Below are 21,581 nucleotides of genomic sequence, written 5' to 3' on the forward strand. Positions count from 1 at the left end.
CAGTTATAAAATCCGCAGAGATTATTTCCCATGGGTGGGATGGAGTAGGGAGGGGATGTAGAAGCCCTGAGGGCTTTTCCCTTCTTGTCTTGGAGCGCTGGCATACTGGGCAGGTGTTGACATATTTTTCCACATCCTTGCGGATCTTGGGCCACCAGAAATCTCTTAGGATCAAATGCATAGTTTTAAATAGCCCGAAATGCCCTGCTGGCTTGCAGTCATGACACAAACGAAGTGCCTTTTCCCTGCCCGGTCCTGGGGGGATGTAAACATGATTTCTATAGCAAAGTAGCCCATCCTTAAGCGAAAAGGGAAAATGTAGTCCTTGGCGAAGTTGGTCCTGCGCCCAGGCATCTGCTTGCTGACTAGCCCTGATTTCTTGAGCACAAAGGGGCCCTGGAGTAGAGGGAGTTGATTCAATGGGAGTGGATTTGGTGTTTCCCACTGTGAGCGTGGCAAAGTTCTCGGGTTGTAGCAGCTGGGACTCAAAGGTCTCCTTGCGCCCTGCAGCGTATTCCGGTTTCCGTGACAGAGCATCTGCTTGTTTGGTCTGGGCTGGGGTTACATAATGAATTTGGAAGTTAAAACGTTCAAAGAATAAAGCCCAGCGTTGTTGTCTCTGATTTAGCTTGCGGGCAGTTCTTAGATGCTCTAGATTCCGATGATCAGTATGGACTTCAATGGGAAATTTGGCCCCTTCTAACCAATGTCTCCAAGTTTCAAAGGCTGCCTTTATGGCCAATAGTTCCTTTTCCCAAATGGTGTAGTTTCTCTCTGGTGCGGTCAATTGACGGGAATAAAAGGCACAAGGATGAAGATGATCTCCCACCGGTTGTAGGAGTACAGCCCCAATTGCCACATCGGAGGCGTCCGCCTGCACGACAAAAAGGGTTTCAGGATCTGGATGCTGAAGGATTGGCTGGGACGTGAATAATTTCTTTAGTTGCTGGAACCCTTTCTCTGCTTGATCTGTCCAGCGGAAGGGCTGTTTCCCACGGATGCAGCTGGTGATTGGGTCAGACCAGCGGGCAAAGTCTGGAATGAACTTGCGGTAGTAGTTCGCGAACCCCAAGAATCGTTGCACCTCTTTCTTGTTGGTGGGCGCCCGCCATTCCAATACTGCTGAAACCTTTGCCGGGTCCATGGAGAGCCCTAGTGGCGAGACGCGGTACCCCAGGAAATCTACCTCTTGTAGATCAAAAGCACATTTTTCCAGCTTGGCATAAAGTCCATGATCCCGCAATCGTTGTAACACCATTCTGACGTGGTTCTCATGTTCTGATTGTGATCTAGAAAACACCAAAAAATCGTCCAGGTAGATGATCAAGAACCGATCTAGATAATCCTGAAAGATGTCATTGACAAAATGCTGGAACGTTGCGGGAGCTCCACATAATCCATAATTCATAACTCGGGACTCGAATAATCCGAATTTAGTCTGGAAGGCGGTCTTCCACTCGTCCCCTTCTCTGATGCGAACTAGATTATACGCCCCCCGAAGATCCAGCTTGGTGTAGACCTTGGCTCCTCGAAGTCGGTCTAGTAGGTCCGAGATTAAGGGCAGGGGATAGCTGTTCCGCTTAGTGATATTGTTCAATGCTCTATAGTCCACCACCAAGCGTAATTCCCCTGACTTCTTTTTCACAAACATCACTGGGGAAGCGGCTGGGGATTGAGAGGGTCTGATGAATCCCTTGCGAAGGTTTGACTCTATGAACTCCCTGAGAGCTTCTTGCTCCGGTTCAGTCAGGGAGTAGAGATGTCCTCGCGGGATCGGGGCCCCCTCCACCAAGTCAATGGCACAGTCATAAGGTCTATGTGGGGGTAATCTCTCGGCCTCTTTTTCATTGAATACATCCCAATATTCTGAGTACTTCTTGGGCAAGGTGATAATGGGTTCAGTGTCTGTGGCATGGCAGACCTTGGCTACAAGGCAATGGTTTTGGCAAAATTTTGAAGCAAACTGCAGTTCCCTGTTGGACCAGGAGATGCTTGGGTCGTGAAGTGTCAGCCATGGAATACCCAAAATCACAGGGAAATGGGGAACCTCGGTAACAAAGAAGGAAATCTCTTCCATATGTTCCCTTATCCACATTCTGGTGGGTTCCGACCACTGGCTTACGGGGCCCGTCTTGAGGGGGCGGCCATCGATGGCTTGCACCACACGGGCGTTCTTGAAGTCATGATATTGTAATCCCAGAGAGTCGGCATACTCTCTATCAATGAAATTGTTTGTGGCTCCTGAGTCTATCATGGCATGGACCATGACGGGTCCTTTTTTTGCTAACCACAAGGTGACCACTAGAAGAAACAGGACCCCAGTTGGCGGCTCTTGAGTGGGTTTTTTGACCGGGTTGGCGAGCCTCTCTACTCCCGGTCGCTGGCTTCCCCCGCCGGCTGTGCGCCAGCCGCCTCAGACGTCTTCGTCTCCGTGGAGGACGCCGCCGCCAGACGGGCGGCGGGCTTCCCTTTGGCTGGGCACTCTCTGGCGAAGTGGCCCCCATTTCCGCAGTACCAACAGAGATTTAGGCGTTGGCGGCGGGCCTTCTCGGCGGCGTCTAACCTGGGACGCACATTGCCCAACTGCATCGGCACCTCCTCGCTCCCTCTGGGGTATGGGGCTGGTGGTGGGGGTCTCCATGCTGGACGCGGCTGGACGCTGGCGGGAGCGGGAGGTTTCACCCCAGCTCTACCGCTCTGGCCTCGGACCCATTGTTTTCTGTTGGCCAGCATGACTTCAGCTCGTAAACATTGATCAATGAGTGCTTCAAGAGAGTGGGGGGGATCCACCTTGGAAATTTCCTCCAACATCTCGATGTTGAGACCCTCCCGGAATTGTCCTCTGAGGGCTATATCATTCCATCCGGTGCTGTGGGCCAGCACTTGGAACTTGGCTATGTACTGGGACAAGGGTCTGTCCCCCTGAGAGAGGCGCCGGAGTTTATGGCCGGCTGCCTCCAAATTGTCTTCGATCCCCCAAGTCGCCTTAATGTGATCCAAGAAGTGTTGCGCTGATCTTAGATGCGGGGAAACTTGGTCGAACAGTGCCGTCGCCCAGTTGGCCGCTGGCCCGTCTAAAAGGCTGTAGATCCACGCCACTTTGATGTCTTCTTGGGGAAACTCGGCATTGCGGGCCTCTAGATAAGCCTGGCATTGGCGACGGAAAACATGAACCTTAGAAGCTTCTCCGGAAAACTTGGTTGGCAACGCCAAGGCCGGGAGACGGATTCCGCGTTCCTTCAACCCTTTTATTTCTCCCTCCTGCGCATTGAGCTTATCACGGATGCGGTCCACTTCCTCCTTGTCGATGGTGTAGCTGAGTGGCTGACCTCCCGGTCCGGCTCCGGTAGACATTCTGGCCTAGGTTAATTGGTGCTTAGGGTGGCGGAGTCAAACTGTCAAGACCCAGGCTGCAGAACACCAATAACCATACACAGAGGCCAGAATCTATCTAATATCTTTATTGAAGGAGTATATAAAGTTAATAAAAACAAGTGTAGAAAATAGTCCAGAATTAGACCTTTCAGGAAAGGTCAAAATTAGTCCAAAGAAACAATGTCCAATATGAAATATTAAGGTCCAAAGTTGTAATCCAATAACCGAAACACTCACTTTGCCAGGCAAAGTGAGGGGAGATGACAAGGTCCTTTAGTCCATGAACTTGAGCGAGACTTTGGAGTAACTTGAAACAAGGCTTGGTACAAGGCAGCAAAGGAACGAGAAGCAAGGACAAGATCCGTGGAATTACTTGGCAAAATCCGGGAAACAAGGCAAGGCTGAGTCCTGGAAAAAACAAGGCTAAGTCCTAGGAAACAAGGCAAAATCCGTGGAGGTAAACAAGGCTGAAAACGGGAACGAAGGCTTGGAAACAGGAGCGCGCTGTCCACACACAACTTACTCCCGTAGCTGACGAATTGACTCCGCAAGGACCCTTTGTGGGCAAAACACCTAAATAGGGTCTAGTTTTCCCACCAAAGAGCAGTTCTCTGGGGAACCAGAAACGAAAGCTAATCTCTGAGTCCAGATGCATGACTCCTTAAAGTTTCCCATGGAAAGCAGGCTTAATCAGCTGAATACTTAGCAGCTATCCTAGCACTCCTGCGAGACGCTGCTTGAACTCCCCTCTGTTGTTTACAAAACTCGTGGCGAGAAAACACAGGAGATTTAGGCTCAGGGCTTGTTTGACAGACTTCTGGAAGACAAATCTCTTGCAGGTGCAAGGTTCCCAAATCTGGCTGGGAAAGTTCCAAATCTGACTGAGACGGTGAAAAACCCAAGTTTTCCTCTTCATCTGGCACTACAGTGCCAGGAATGGGACTACATGGCCCATGACTCATCACAACTGCTGACCTGAATGTTGGCTGAACAGCTGACCTGAAGACTGGCAGTTCAAATCTGCGAGACGGGGTGAGTTCCTGTATGTCAAGCCCTGGCTCCTGTCAACCTAGTTCGGAAACATGCAAATGTGAGTAGATAAATAGATGCCACTTCTGCAGGAAAAGGCAAAGAGATACTCCAAGCAATCTTTCCAGCCACATTTTGGCTTGAAAATGAACTAAAGCACCTCCCCAGAGCCAGAGATGAGCACCACCTACAGAATGCCTTTTGCCTATGTAAAATGTTGTAATTCGCTCTGAGGAGAAGGGCGGAATATAAATAAAATGTATTAACAATACCTATGAAAAGAAACTTCTTTTTTTACAAAGTCTTTTTACATCTGCCCATTCTCTTTTTTCCACCTTGTCATATCTTTGGCTGAATTTTCTCAACAGAACCAGCACTGGGAAAATAGTGCAGAAGGGCTATAGAACCATAGGTTTTGGTGTAGGGTTACATCAGTATGTATGTCGTACAACACAATAAAACTTAAGCTGGCAAAGAATGGAATTCTGTGCTGTCCAACCATTCTACTACCACAAGAATTGGCTAAACAGTAACCGGTTCCAAAATCCTTTGCTGTCTCTGTGTGAACAGCAAAATAGAAGAGCAGAGGATCTTGCTTCACTAGCTATGACCAACATGTATTTTTAAAAATAGCTCTATATTTTTGCCACCACAATTGACATCAAAAGGTAGATGGAAGCCAGTGAAAAGAGGAAACATCTGCACTTAATGAATTTTAGAAGTGGTCTCTAGAAAGTTCACAATATTTTTGGTTACGTAAGGCTGACCAGGAAGCCCTGAGGTGCAGCGGTTTAAACCACTGAGCTGCTGAACTTGCTGACCAAAAGGTTGGCGGTTTGAACCCAGGGAGCGGGGTGAGCTCCCACTGTTAGCGCCAGCTTCTGCCAACCTAGCAGTTCGAAAACATGCAAATGTAAGTAGCTAATTAGGTATTGCTCCGGCGGGAAGGCAATGGCGCTCCATGCAATCATGCCGGCCACATGACCTTGGAGGTGTCTATGGACAACGCCAGTTCTTCATCTTAGAAATGGAGATGAGCACCATCCCCCAGAGTTGGACACAACTAGACTTAATATCAGGGGGAAACCTTTACCTTTACCTAAGGCTGACCAGACCTTGTTTCATTTTTCAAGTACATGTTATTGGTTCTGGGTAAAAAGTGTGGTGGTTAAGTACAGAGGTGTTCCTGGTCTAGGATACAACATACAGCAACAAATCACAATCTGTGTGTGTGTGTGTGTGTGTGTATGTTCATGTTCCCCTTCATTCTCCCCCCCCCCAATCACAAGCACTTACATATGACTTCCTATCACCTCTTACTGATCCTTTACTCTGTTGTCTAATTTTTCTTAATCATATCTTCTTCTAGTAATTTAACCAAATTTCACTTGGCCCCCTCAGACAGTATCACCCTCCTAGTGATGCTGCTGCATGGTCTTTAGCTTTGAAATTAAACCTCTACAAATTGCATAGAAGATATACCATCAAGCAGCTTTCATCATCCTTGTGATTCTTTGTGAAGCTGCTATTTTTTCCAGGATCAATTCTAATCCCATTTAATTAGTGAGATATTTCAGCATGCATCACAATGTCCTCGTATTTGTGGCACCCTTGAAGACAGGTATGTTGACTTGCCTTGAGTGTAGCTCACCCTAGAAAGCTATAAATGACCTTTTAAAAATGATTTCTGCTAGGGACTAAATCCCATAGCTGCAGGGTGAAAAGAGTGATGTTATTTTGACTGTTAATTATAAGAAAATGACATTCATTTAGGGGATTTCAGCACTCTGGTATTCCAACTCAGCCCAGGGGAAGGAGAATAATGGACGGAGGGCAGGAAGGGACTTCAGAACAGTGGTATATATTACTTTACTTCATTACATGTCAAGCAATGTGTATAACCAAGAGGTACACATGCCTGATCCAACAAATCTAATTCATGGGACATTTATATCCAATATTTGCTAACACAAAGTGAAATATACTAATAACATCACTTTCCATTACTTTTTTATTTTAAGAACTGTCAGTCAATGGCATGAAAATGAAATTGATTGGTATAATAAAAATAATAACAAAGCTTCCCCGAAAGTATATTTTCAGTTACAAGCATTCACTCCCACCTTCCGAACATAATTGATCAAGCAATGCAGACTGACAAAATTGCCTTTCTGACAAAAAGAGGTATCTGGTGTTATATGCTTCTCCCCAATTGCCACAGTGGTGCATAATCCATGGTCATGCTTTAAAAGCATTTGGACAGAGAGATTGAGAGAGCTACAAATAAAACACACAGCATGTTTGGTGTTATCATAATATAGATTGAGCATCCCTAATTCAGAATTCCAAAATTTGAAATACACAAAGATTCTTTTTATTAATTACTAGACCAGGCATGAGCAAACTTCTGCCCTCCAGGTGTTTTTGACTTCAACTCCCACAATTCCTAACAGCCTGACTTCTAAAAATACTTCTAACCAATGTTTAAAGCAATGGAATATGCTGCCCCCTTGGAGTGTGGTAGAGTCTCCTTTTCTGAAGATTTTTTAAGCAGAGTCTAGATGGCCATCTGTTAGGAGTGCTTTGACTGGGTGTTCCTGCATGGCAGAATGGGGTTGAACTGATGGCTCTTTTGATGTCTTCAAAATCTGTGATTTTATGAAATCTCAATTGGGATCAAACTGCTTTCCCACATCTGCATCAGCATGCTTTCACTAATGATTTTGCTTTAATTTTCTGGAAATGAATGACTAGCAACGCTGCTGTAATATTCCTGGATGCAATGATGGCTTCTACTCTTATAGCCTCTAACAGTAGTCTAATCCATTGTTTTCACAGCCCAGAAATTAGTAGAGCATCACAAGATGCTACTAAAATGTCTATTTTCCTAGCCTTGAAAAATGATGTCAGATTCCTATTTGTGAGAGTCATCCAGTATTTATCATAAAAGTCTAGGTAATGCCAAAAGAAATTGTGAAAATAACAATAATAATAGGATGATTAGCTGTCTATGTCTATGCATGGACAATTTTTGAGAGTCTAGTGCAGGCATGGACAAACTTCGGCCCTCCAAGTGTTAAATACCACCACTTTAGTTGTCTTTGTGTGCCTTCCGGTCATTTCTGACATATGCAAACCTTTTGTGGGGTTTTAGAAGCTAAGAGTATGCGAGGCCCCTTCCACACATCTGAATAAAATCCTACTTTATCTGCTTTGAACTGGAATATATGGCAGTGTGGACTCAGACAACCCAGTTCAAAGGAGATATTATGGGATTTTCTGCCTTGATATTCTGGGTTATATGACTGTGTGGAAAGGCCCTAACTCACCCAAGGTCACCCAGTTGGTTTCAATAGCTGAGCAGGAAATTTAACCCTTGTTTTCAAAGTCATAGTCCAACATTCAAGCCTCTATGCCAGTGATTCTCAGCCTGTGGGTCCCAAGATGTATTGGGCTACAACTCCCAGAAATCCCAGCCAGTTTATCAGCTGTTAGGATTTCTGGGAGTTGAAGGCCAAAACATCTGGGGACCCATAGGTTGAGAATTACTCTATGCTGACTATCAAATTCCATCTATACATCTTACAAATATTTTCTTTTTAATTGCTACATAAAGTAAATTATATGTCTTTTATCCATCTACAAACTAGGAGATTCCACCTGAACATCAAGAAGAACTTCCTCACTGTGAGGGCTGTTCGACAGTGGAACTCTCTCCCCCAGACTGTGGTGGAGGCTCCTTCTTTGGAGGCTTTTAAACAGAGGCTGGATGGCCATCTGTCGGGGGTGCTTTGAATGCGATTTCCTGCTTCTTGGCAGGGGATTGGACTAGATGGCCCATGAGGTCTCTTCCAACTCTACTATTCTATGATTCTATGATTCTATGATCCACATTTTCCCCACATCTCCATGTGAGCCTGGTACCCAAAATTTTATTTCCATTTTGTCATCTAATCTTTTACTGTTTCATCTTTCGCCTCTAATTTTAAAATATATATTTGTATTTTTTTAAAAAAATCTCATGATCATTATCATAACACAGTTCTGAAAAAAAATCTCAATTTTCCAACATCTATAGTTGTCTGTCTTTTATTGATTAAATCTTTTCATGTGTTGCCTGTGAACAAACCAATTAAGATCTTTACCTTATTTGATTAGCCTCTCTCTTGACCTAAAGCTTCCAGCTATCTTGCTCCAAATACAGGCGATCATTGTATGATAACAAACTTCAACTTTTGATCCATTCGTTCCTGAAAAAAAGTTCCTCATGACGAGTTAGCTAATATTATTTTGGGAAAATGGCTCCATTTGTTCATAAGCCAAACTCAAAACATTGTTTCTAATGCAATTGAATGAACCCGCAGTGGCACAGCAAATTAAACAGTTTGAAAACATGTAAGTGTTAGAAGATCAATAGGTACCATTCTGGCAGGAAGGTAACACTGCTCCATGTGGTCATGCTGGCCACATGACCTTGGAGGTGTCTACTGACAACGCTGGCTCTTCAACTTAGAAAGTGAAATGAGCACCAACCCCCAGAGTTGGGCACAACTAGACTTAATGTCAGGGGAAAACCTTTACCTTTACCTAATACAATTGTGTTTAAGTGAAAGATGTGCTATAATTTTATCATACCAAAATATACTACCCAAATCTTAAATCATGAATTTCAGATTCCAAAAGTCTGTCTTCTTTTAATAATATCCATTACATCAACCAAACCAAACAACAATCCTCATAATACAATTTAATATTGTAAAGCTCCAGTCCAGCCCTCTCTCACATGAGCATTACATAGGAACTCCTTTGATGCAGGGTCATCATCCCCCCATTTCTATGCTCTTTAAAAACATTTTAAATATAGAGCTCATTATACAGTGCAAAACTACTTCCAGTGGTTCCCCATAGGACTCCATCTTTAAACTGTCTTTAAAGTTTTTAAAGTGTGTAGAAACAGAGGTTTTTGAGTTGTGGAGCAATTGACTTCAGAGCTTCTGATGCAGAAACAGCTAAAGGTGCTTATTTACATGTGGGATGGGAAGTGTCATGTCCAGAAGTTGGTGGTGGTTAGTACACAGAAGGTTTGGCAGGATCATGACCAGTAGGATGCAAAAGATATGGAAGAGGTTAATCTTCCTCCTAATTCTAAAGGGCAGAGTAATCTGTATGTAAGAACATATAGGTGACAGCGATAAGGGTGGAGGCCTGCAGAGACAGGATGCAGTTGTGATCACCTGCACAAAAAGAACCTAGCAGAGACTGCTTTTTGGGAGTAAAGTATTTGTCATACTTGGCTGTGGATGCTGGTGGTTTTTACCCCAGGTTGTGTGGATTGTGGTATCCTGACCTGTCTGGTTTTTCTCCCAGTTGTGGATTGTAGTATCCTGACCTCTCTTATGAACTCTTGGAACCTTGTTCCTTGAAGAACCTTGAACCCTGGTGAGAATCCTGTTATTGCTGAATCTTGTGTGAAACCTTGATGTATCTTGAGTCCTTGGACTGATTCTTGACTATGTATTTTGGATTACCCTTGAACTCTGGACTCTCTGGCTTGGCCTTTGGAACAACTACGCTTTGGTCTCTTAAACCTTGGACATTGATCAGTGAACTCTCCGTATTTGACTTCATGACTGCAACTTTGACTACGGTGTACTCTTTCTCCTGAACTGGTGTTTGTAGTACTCTCCTTGTTATAAGTCTTTGTTTTGTATCTGTGGCTGCGTGCTATCGTTAGGTTTTGAACTTGAACTTTGAAAACAGCCCAATGAGCAAGTGCTGCTTTAAGTAAAATAATTTTGGAGACAAGCTGGGTGTTGTTTTTAGTTCACCTCTGCCTGCATACCAGCAGAGCCCTGGATCCTGACAGGAACTATCAGATTCTTCTGTACTAGATTATTGTGGTGATGTCAAAGTGTGGACATTCCTTTGGGTGGTCTCAACATGTGCCTTGATGCTCATTTTCTCACCATTAATCGTCTTGCAGGAAACATTTATGGTAATTTTAAAATTATATATTTTTCAGGAACTGGGCAAATTTGATATATTACCAGTTCACTGTAGCTATATTCACCTCCCTTCTTAATTTCAGACTTCCACAATTCTGAGGTGTCCCCTTTTTTTATAAAAGAAAGAAAGAATCGATATGTGCAGGTATTAGATTTGCCCATGTGATAGCTCAGAATGCAGAGGATTACTATAGAAACGGACAAAAGTACATCACATGTGATGGGGTAAATATCACATGTGGGGTAAATATATTACCCATTTTCCTTATAAATACAACAGAATGGAATGCTATGGTAAAAAAGACTATTCTCCCCACTTTCCCCCCTCATGGGATGTCCATAGTGTCCTCAATTTTATTCTAGGTTTTCTTGCCTGCCGGATAAATCTAGAAATTTTCTTCTGCCGCATCACAAAACCAATTCCATTAAAAAAAATGGGGATTGTCTGAAAATAAAATAAAAGGCATGGCAAAACATTTGCATTTATTACTATAAATTTTCCCCATTTTTCTAAGTCTGTTTTCATTTATTTCCAAACCATTTAATATTTATTTTGAAACATAAAAAAACTATTACTGGGTTGCTGTGAGTTTTCCAAATTGTATGGCCATGTTCCAAAGCATTCTCTCCTGGTGTTTTGCCCACATCTATGGCAGGCATCCTCAGAGGTTGTGAGGTCTTATAACCTCTGAGGATGCCTGCCATAGATGTAGGCAAAACGTCAGGAAAGAATGCTTCTGGAACATGGTCATACATCCCGGAAAGTTCACAGCAACCCAGTGATTCCATCTATGAAAGCCTTCGACAACACATAAAACTATTATGCTTTGTATTTAAATAACTCTGATATAACTTTCTATTTCCACTTTAAATTTGGAGAAGGCAGTCTATTCATATTGCTCTTATAAAATCATATTTTTATTTTATGTTGAAGAGGTCTCTGGTTAAGAATTACTGTAATGTAAGTGTTTCTCCAAGAGCCTGTCATCTAACCTTTCCCTAATACTCCATCACCATAATCCTTAGTGGCTGAAAGAACTCATCTTTGAAATTCTTACAATGTTGTAGAGATATTCCACCTGGCCATGGGACTTCTCTAACTTTAATTATTTTGATTACTTCCATGCTTCCGTAGTATTTGCAAGGCCATTTAGGCTTGCTTTTGATCCACAGTCCATTGAGTTAGAGTCCATTCAAATATGGCTCCATATCTAAAATTCTTTCACTTCCCTTTAAAATTAAGCCTCTGTAATAATCCTCAAAGTTTTTAATATTTTCCTATTATCTGTCACATACTGATCTCCCTTCTTAATATTTGCCAGTGTTTTTTTCTTGTGTCAGCTTAAAATAAAGTCACTTTTCACATTTTTTGCATGCTTGAGATTGGGGTGGTTGTGTGTTTTCCAGGCTGTATGGCCATGTTCCAGAAGCATTCTCTCCTGATGTTTCACCCACATCTATGACAGGCATCCTCAGAGGTTGTGAGGTATATTGGAAAAAAACACATGCTTGAAAGATATAAAAGCTTTGAATTCATGTGTTTACAACAGAGAATGGCTGTTGAAGCGGGCAGGACTTCAATTTGTGAATTGTGGATTGTTTGTAGTCACCATAGAGTCTGGTAGACGTGTGTGTGTTGTTAAGAAGGAGACCAAAGCTGATTATGAATATTTCTACTGCTTAAGAAAAGATTGACCTGACCACAACTTTTTCAGAGCAAAAACTGAGAATTAACCAACAGAAACAATCCATGTCAGGAGTAGGAATCATGTAGCACTTCCGATATGGCTCAACTGAAAATCTTTGGCAGAATTGCCAATTTGTGAAGAATAAATAGAGCTGCAGTATAGCAACATCTGGAGAGCTACATGATTACCATCCCAATCTTATTAGACAAGAGTCAAGGTTTTCTTTCATTCACAAACTTATCAATCTTGCACTGTAAATACATGCCAGGTATGTATCCTTTCTCTGAGATAAGCTTCATCAAATTCAGTCTAGCAAACCTGGCCTCATTAATCCTAATGAGGCTTAGACATGAATAACTGAGTGAATGATTGCAGAATTAAAATGAAGAAAAATAATTTGAAGAATTATGTTTTATAATGCTTATGTGACCACAGACTAACCCTGCATTAAGCAAAATGATTTGGATTGCTTTGAGACTGGATGCTACAGAGTTTTCGTGTCAGGGGCAAATTGAGGGTACAGTTATAATGTATTTAGAAACACAAACAAAGTTAAAAACTTGGCATTATACTAAATGTCCTTTGACCAGAAGCTGGCTATTTGGAGTGCCTCTGGTGTTGCTGTAAGAAGGTCCTCCATTGTTCATGTGGTAGGGCTCAAACCACATTGTAGAAAGTGGTCTGTGGTTTGCTCTTCTCTGGACTCACATGTTGTGGAATTCACTTTGTAACCCCATTTCTGAAGATTGGTTCTGGACCTTATGGTGCCAGGGCACAGTATGTCACATGTAGAAGGAAAGTCACATGTAGAAGGCTTTCTGCTTGTTTTCTGTTGCTCCAGAGAACACAAACCAAAGGATTCGAATGAGAAGAAAATAGATTCCACCTAAAAATTGGGAATAACATCTTTACTATAATCGTGGAAAACAGATAGATTGCTTTAACATCATTTGTTATCTTTAAACAGAAACTGGATAGGCTTTTTTCAGAAATGCTGTAGTTGTATATTCCTCCATGGTAGGATTAGATGGCCTTCATTACACTTTCCAGCTGTAAGGTTCTGTTATCTGAGTTTGGGATGAGATCAATATGCTTGTAGAACAGGGAGAGATAATACAGCAGCAGCAACTATAATAATTTATATGGAACTTTGAAATATTCAGTGTTCACATAACTATGTAGTATAATGAAAAACAGTGACCTACTCTGGAAGGTATCAGAACATAAGTAACTGTAGCAAGTTTACAACATATATGGACCTAACTGAATTTTAGGATGTTTGGAGGATGGCTTTTAGTTCCACTGCCCACACAGGTCTTTTTGGTGTGGACGCAAGAAAGACCCTTCTTGGTGGCTATTCCCATGCTCTGAAATTATTTTCCATTGGGAGGCTAGGTTGCATCCCTTCTTGCACCTGATTTGTCTCTGCTGCCTTTTTATTTGAGCAAGCATTTAGTGGCTATGTGTTTAGTGCCTCCTCTGCCTTTTAATGCAGACAGTGTTGTATTTTCATTGTTATTGTCATGTTTTTAAATGATTTGTAAAGTTTTAAGGTACTGATGTTTTAATATAGTAGTTTACATAATTTTTTTTTAAAAAAAAACTTTTTATCATTAGAGTTATCTTTAGATATAATATACCTTGTTTAATTCATGCAGTGATCCATTCTGTGTTCCATACTGGGGAAAGGTAAGGTTTTAATTAAATAAAATCCAGCAAAGACAAAAGCTGGTGAACTTGACAAAGTCATAAAAAGTGCCTTGAGCTACTGATGCCACATGGACAGAACCTGGAGAAACTTGTATTTTTGGACTCCAACTTTCAGAATCCCAAAAGAGTTATTTTTCCTAGATTTGAGCCAGATGATGCTGAGTTGATTCAGTTGTTAAGGACTAAAGAAGTAGTGAAAGAGCATTGATGTGATGCCCCATGGGCCTCGGAGTTTTGACTCCAGTGCCATCATGGATCATGATGATGAAAACATGGGTTTTTTGCCGTCTCAGCAAGAGACGGAGCCATTCCAGATGCCTGTTGTGGATAATTCTTGCCAAGAACCTATTAAAACAGACCTTGGACAGATTCTTCCCAGCGCTTCCCCCCCCCCCCTTTGTGAGAAGGGAATTTTATCAGGCGAGACGTTTCCAAAGAGAACATACAAGGAGAAGCGAGAGATTAGCCGCCAGACAGGGCCTTAATTAGCTAAGTTTCTCCTGGGAATTTGCAGGGAGGAACGCATCTGGATGAAGATGTGTTTCGCTTCTCTTTCCCTTGGGAAAGGAAGCTCTGGACACCTGCTCTGCAGGAAGATTAAAGTTCGTTATAAGTTCCCCGCATTGGTGAGACCGCTGCGGAGTCAACAGATCAGCCTAAGGATTAACTTCGGTTCCAGCTTAGTGTGGACTGTGTTTAAGTCTACTACCCTCAGTTCCTTTATGCCTTGCCTTGCCGTGTTCTGTGACCCATCTCGTCGAGTTTCCCAGCCTTGCATCTTGTGCCAAGTATCCAGCCTTGTCTCCAGCTCCCTGCCTTGGACTCACGTAAAACCTCAGAAAGAACTTTGGATGTTTTTCCCCACTCTAACTGCTTGGAGTTAGAGTGTGTTTTGGTTTTGGAATTACAACTTTGAACTCTAATATAATATACTGGACAAGATATTTCTGGACTATATTTGACCTTTCCTGAAAGGTCTATTGCTGAACTATATTCTCTGCTTGTTTTCATTCTACTATAATATTTCCTTAATAAAGATATTAGATTGTTATTGGCCTCCATGTGTTGGTTCTTAGTGCTCCGCTGCCAGGGTGTGACAATTGAAGGAAATGGCAGAAGTAATTTCAGAACGGCTGGCAATAATCTTTGAGAAATCTTGGAAAACAGGAGAAATCCCAGTAAACTAGAGGAGGACGAATGTTTCTATATTTAAAAAGGAAAAAAAGAGATCCAAATCATTACTGTCCAGTCAGCCTGACATCAATACCTGTAAAGATTCTGGAGCAAATCATTAAGGAGGCAGTCTACAATCACTTAGAAAGGGATACTATGATTACTAAAAGTCTACATGGAGTTCCCAAAAACAAGTCATGCCAGACTAATCTTCATCTCTTTTTTCAATTGAGTTACAAGCTTGATAGATACAGGGAATGCTGTGGATGTAGCATATCTTGATTTCAGTAAGCCCATCAACAGAATCCCCCATGACCTTCTTGCAAGCAAACTAGTCAAATGTGGGCTAGGCAAAACTATGGTTAGGTGGATCTGTAATTGGCTAAGTGAACGAATCCAAAGGGTGCTCACCAATGCTTCCTCTTCATCCCGGAAAAAAAAGTCTAGTAGCGTGCCACAGGATTCAGTCCTGGGTCCAGTTCTGTTTGTTCCACATCTTTATTAATGACTTGGATGAAGGTTTAGAGGGCATACTTATCAAGTTTGCAGATGACATCAAATTAGGAGAGATAGCCAATACTCCAGAGGACAGGATCAGAATTCAAAATGACCCTAACAGATTAGAGAACTGGGCCAAAACTAACAAAATGAATTTCAACAATGACAAGTGTAAGATACTACACTTAGGCAGAAAAAATGAAATGCAAAGATACAGAATAGGTGATGCCTGGCTCGACAGTTTCTCGCAGATTCTTTGGGCGGTCCACTCAGTGATGTCATTCAACCCAATTTCATCTCTTCCAACTCTATGATTCAATTCCTAAGTTGTGCATCTTCTCATTTAGGAGGAATCCAGCTCCAGGTAGAACAGATTAAATATCAACTTCCTCAACCTCAGAACCACAGCACCTCCATCTTGAGTGGATTTCATTTATTGGCTCTTATCCATCTTATGACAAAGTCCTCTTCTCTTGTCCACATAGCCTTTCTTTATTCAGATAATACACACATAGGTGTGATAAATATAATGACAACCTATTACTCCAAATACCTGATTTCACCTAGCAGCTACACGCAGATGGGAGACAAGATGGAGCCTCACAACTCCAATGCCAGAAAATCAGTCAGGAATCCTCAGCACTGCTTTCTCTAACTGGCCTTGTAGGAATGAGTGAAACCTCCATATTACTATGGTACCGAACCCTAATCTGCAGAGATGATCCTATGGTTAATAGGAGCAAAGACTACCAAGAGGTCAAGGATAATTGGTAGTGTTACAATGCCAAAGCCTAGATGAAAGCTACATTGAAAATCCAGCCCTACTATTAGAATGAGTATGGTGATAACTTCATGCAGTAGGAACTGAGGGAATGGCATAATTTCCTCAGCTATTTCTCCTGTCTTCCATCATTTCTCTTGATTGAGCCAATCAAACTTTCCTGCTCTTTCTACTCTTTCAAGCATTGTCTTTCCCATTGAGTCAGAGTCTTCTCATCGTATCTTAAAAGCCTCAGTTTAGTCATCTTGGCTTCGAGTGAGAGTTCAGACCTGTTCCGCTTGGACCCCTTACATTGAGCCTGTATAATTTTTGCCTCTATATATATATTGCACTATGCTCAGACTCATTGTTCTGATATGCTGTTTTATCCTGTTTTATGCTGTTATATTCTTTTATTGTTTATATTGGTTTTATTGCATGACTGTTTATTATAAGTGACATTGGGCTTGTTCCCCATGTGAGCCGCCCCGAGTCCCCCTGGGGGAGATGGGAGCGGGATATAAAAATAAATTATTACTATTATTATTATTATTGGCATTCTATGGTAACCACAACGCTCTCTTCCAGCACCACATTTCAAATAATTGTGTTCTCTTTCTTTCAACTTTCTTCATTGTCCAGCTTTTACAGCAATACATAAAAATTAAAAATGCTATAGCATGGATAAACATTGTGGCATGGATACAAAGTATTGCAATTTTTCCCAAAGACGACCTCTGAAGATGTGGATGTTTTGTGTGCAGGGCTGTAGCTGAGAGGGTGGTTAAGGGTTCAACCCTCCCCCCCCACACACACACACACACGCAAATTTTCAGGTAAAAAAACTGGTTTACTCATGAATTTTAACTGATTAACCAAATCCCCATGAGTGTCCACTGAAGTTTATCTGTCTTGAGTGTCCGCTGAAGTTTATCGATGGAGCCTGATTTCTAAATTATTTTGTGCTATGGAACTACTCTTCATGATTTGCTAAAAAAAAGTTTCACCACCACCACCACCCCCCCCCCCCCCGAATTTTTTTATGGCTATGATCCTGTTTTTGTGGTTATGCAAGTGAGCATTGAGAATAATTTACAATTCAAGTTTGATGAGTATAAAAATGAAGAAGCATTTTTAAAGTGCTTATTTAGTTCAGGAAATGTATCCATAAAGATATGATGCCACTTTGCCCAGATAAACCATGTGTCTCTTTAGCTAAATACTATCTATTCTGGCGTCAGCTCTACAGAATCTCTGGCAGTCATTTTTTCTAGTCCATCTCCCTGAGAACTTGGCGGTGATGAAAGGAACTACCACGGATGGTAGGAATTAAATGACCATAACAAATTAACGTGCAAATTATGTGATTTAGACAGACTCTTTTAAGATTCTAAGAGACTCATGAGATTGAATGTTCATTTGAGACTCCATTCTTCCAACAACGAAATACAGCAATTAGATCATTGGACTGAGACTCAGGAAATCTAGGTTTTGTTCCCTGTTTGCCCAAGAAGCTCACTCAAGGCCTATGGCTAGTGACTGACTCTCAGTCTTACATGATTGTTGTAAGGATAGCATGGAGTGAAAGAGAAAGGCTTTCATGTCAGTCACCTTTGGGGGAGTAGGGGGAGGAGAAGGAATATAAATGTAATAACAAAAAAAATCTAAATATGACTCAACTCAGTCACCATTTTTAGTGCTGCCTGTGACAGTACCCCTCTGGCTGTCATGATGAAAAGATGTTGCTGTTAGTAGAGTTTATTTTGTAATATCTTTTTTTCCTTTAGAGTCATGGGGCTGATGGGAGACTAGGAACTTCATCCCATAAAGTCCATGTTCCATGTGCACCAGAAACAGAATCCCAAGGAGGCCATCACATGACATTTGAGCGCTTCTGATGGGACTCTGTGATCTCCGTTTCCGAAGCACACGGAAATGGAGCCCAGAGTACATTTTCGGGAATTGGGTGCTACCTGACTTCAAGCTGCAAAAAACAGGGAAATATGAGGAAAGGACTGGGAAAGGACGTGAGATGGCCGGCCATCCCAGAAGCTGGTAAACTGGCTGGGATTTCTGGGAGTTGTAGACCAAAACACCTGGGGTCTCACAGGTGGAGAACCATTGCAGAAGATGGACCTTGAGAGGAGGGAACGAAGTAAGACTGTTTCCTCTGCTTTTCATTCTTTCCCACCACTTATGGGATGAGGTCATAGGACATGGAACAATTGATCCAAATTGCAGGAAAAAAGATTCCACCCAAGCATTAGAATTCTATGATTTTAAGTACCCCCAAGAGCCCCAGTTCTGCAAAATTTGGGAAAGTTGCTTTTCATGGATGGCAACTCCCAGGACTTATCAATCAGCATGTCTGGAGGTTGTAGTTGAAATAGGCAACTTTTTCATGCTTTGTGCTCTCTCTCTGCGCTACAGTCTTTCCCCTGGATCTAACTGATTTGCACGGCTGCATTTGTTTCCTGGTTCAGCTTATTGTGTTCAAGACCCCTCTTTCATGCCTGCTGTTACATTCATATTCTTCCACTTGTGCATTTGGCCAGCTCCATTCTCCTCCTGCAGGGAATGACAAATGAAGATAGCAAGGATACCAGCCGAAGGAGTCTCTTCGCATTCACTGCGTTTTGGAGGGTGGAGCATTTCATTGTCCTAACAGAGGGTGATGAAACCCATCAAATATCTTGCTCATTCTGTCCATCCATAGCTTTCATCCTGAGGAGGCATCCAGCGGCAAGATCGATCTCTCTCTCCCTTCCTTCCTCCCTCCATCTCTCCCCCCCTCCCACCCCTTTCCTCTGGCAGGATTTAGATCTGCTGTGTTCCTTGCTTCGCTCCACCTCTTTTTCCTCCTCCTGCATTCCTGAAGTTGATAAGAGCAGGGGAGAGCAGGTAGCTGGAGAGGACAATCACATACACATACAAGTTGGGCCAGTTGTCAGCAAGGCCATCCCTTCCTCTCCTTTTATTTGTTTTTAATTCAAAAGGCATCCCTGCTGCTTAGGAATTGAAACACTCAGGCGGTCTGAATGAATCCGCCTGCTTTTCCAGCCTGCCTGCCAGAATGGGCCAATGCTGCTGCAAGCTCTATCTCTGCCTCGAGTGCCTGGACCAGACGGTACTTTTGCCTCTTCCTTCCTCTCCCCCCCCCCTTTAATTCAAAGAGTAGACAGATAGTGTGCTATTTCTGAATCTTCCTCTTCCTAATGTAGATAATGTTGCCTTGCAAGCTGCAATTGATTTGAGGAGGGGACAGTGGGAGCTGTGATATTCATCCTCTTTATAATATGTTGACTTCCTCATTTGCCACATCTGATCTAAACCATCAGATTCACCTCTGGACTGCAATCCATTGCCTCAGTAGCATCCTGCAGTCTAAAATGTAGCTGTTCTGCTTTGGTTGGATCTGCTAATGTACCAGACAGTGAGCTCACTTGGTTTGTTGGATAAATGTTACCTGTAGAATGCAGATTTTCCAGTGCTTTAGTATGCAGCAATAAACGTAAGGTTTTCTTTTGCTTTTGTGGAAAATCCTGCCTTTTTAAAGCTTCCTTTTGCTTGTGTTATATTTCTTAACTTTCATAAATGTTCTAGAATTACATTGGGTTTTCTGAAATCTTAGAAATTTGGGGTTGGAACCAAATTTTTATATGTTGAATTGAAATGTCTTACAGGTGCCAATACCTTAAATTCATACTTGGTAACTGTCAGTTTGCATCTAGAAGTATGATTCTATTTCTAACTGTTATTTGTTTGTCATTTTTTGCACTGAATTTCATCAAGTTCATTGATGAACTGTGAGTTCATTGATGGACCCAGGAGGAAAATGTGCACCAGCTTTGAACTGGTTTAATAACATATAACCTTGATGGGAACTCTTGTCTTTACGGTAGATTTTATTAGACCAGAATGATCCTTATAATCTACTGGAAAACAAATTGCAGCTTCTTCTTGTTGATGTTATTAGTTTAAGTATAGCTCTGAGGCAAGTTGCTGTCCATGTTAAGGAAAATGTATGGCTCAATATAGCACTCATCAAACTCTGTGCTCTTGGGAAAATACTGGTGATAAGTTGGGCTTGTAAACTTTAATCTAAAAAGGACTTGAGAAGGCAGGGGATGGCGCCTGCCTGCCTGCCTGCCATCTAGTGAAGTGGTATTTTTAAGATGTTTTATGGGAAAGACAGGTGGCAAATCATTTTGACTCTCGGTTACAATAAACTGAATTATTGCCTTCCAGAAAATTCAGATAAAATATTTATTGAAAAGGGGAAATTAAGAAAGGTTATGTTTTCCACCAGCACACTGGTGCATTTGGCAACATGCTGCAATGACTAAGCACCATCTCAGCACCCTCCCAGAACTGATTAGATTTGTCCAAGCAAGGAATAGGGGCACCATATCATGACTTTGGACCTAGGAGGCCAGTTTTTAGCTGTGGACTCTCTGGGGGGCTTCATAACTTCTATAGTCTAATATTAATCATTTTGTGGGTTTGAATGGGATATTTACCATAAACCACTTCAAAATGCTTATAGGATAGTTAGAGTAATACATCCAAATAATTTAAAATAAGAGTAGCGGAGCAGTTACAATACTACACTAAAGGGTTTTTACTCAGAAGTAAGTTAGACCTGGGACCTCATCTCATGAGTGGCGGGAAAGTGGGGGAAAGAGAAGGAAACTGCCCTAACCAGTTCCCTCCTGTCTTTCCCTGCCTTGAGGGATAGCCAGCCATCCCATGTCCTTACCACGTAGATGCCTATCTCTCCCACACAGTCTCCTGCTTTTCTGCCTTTGGAGTCAAGTGACACCCGACTCCTGAAGATGAGTGTAGGGCTCTGTTTCCATGCAGAAATGAAGCCCCACGGGGTCCCATCAGAAGTGCCTTTACATCATGTAATGGCCTCCATGGCGCTCCGTTGCATATGAAAACAGAGCCCTAAACCCGTCTGATGAAGTCGTGTCATTAGCTTTACTCCCAATTTAAGAACATACTGTATCTGTGGAAATTATGTTGCCCTCCAAATGTTTCTGGGCTGCACCTTCTAGCATTCTTTGCCATTCGTTATGTTGGCTAGGGCTAATAAAAGTTGTAGTTCAACAAATCTGGAAGTCTACCTTGTTCCAGATTACAGTTAGATGGATACTCCATGAATTTAGAGCAGAGTCTACCACAAAGAAACCTTAGAAAACATACTCAGCCCATCTGACCAGTAGCAATGCTGGCTAGAAGAAATCTGAAAGTTATAGTAAAAAAAGGATACATTTTCAAGGTCCAACTGTAATTGAGATAGATTCATATAATTGTTGCCAAGTTTTCAAAATAATCACC

At 42.1% G+C, this 21,581-nt stretch overlaps 1 protein-coding gene across 8 annotated transcripts in view; it reads left to right on the plus strand.

The window, feature by feature from the left end:
* The window catches only part of mtus2 (microtubule associated scaffold protein 2), a 423,984-nt gene that overhangs the window by 351,211 nt on the left and 51,192 nt on the right, over positions 1–21,581 (plus strand). The window contains exon 1 of one of the 8 annotated variants that reach the window (XM_008107940.3): positions 19,101–19,365. The exons of the other annotated variants lie outside the window; for them this stretch is intronic. Within the exon in view, the coding sequence (XP_008106147.2) occupies positions 19,312–19,365 (54 nt within the window). The 5' untranslated portion in view covers positions 19,101–19,311. Of the gene's footprint in view, positions 1–19,100; positions 19,366–21,581 lie in introns of those variants that run through there. 8 annotated transcript variants of the gene reach the window in all.

The sequence above is a fragment of the Anolis carolinensis genome, chromosome 3 (genome assembly GCF_035594765.1).
Source record: "Anolis carolinensis isolate JA03-04 chromosome 3, rAnoCar3.1.pri, whole genome shotgun sequence".
In the NCBI taxonomy this organism is placed as follows: Eukaryota; Metazoa; Chordata; class Lepidosauria; order Squamata; family Dactyloidae; genus Anolis; species Anolis carolinensis.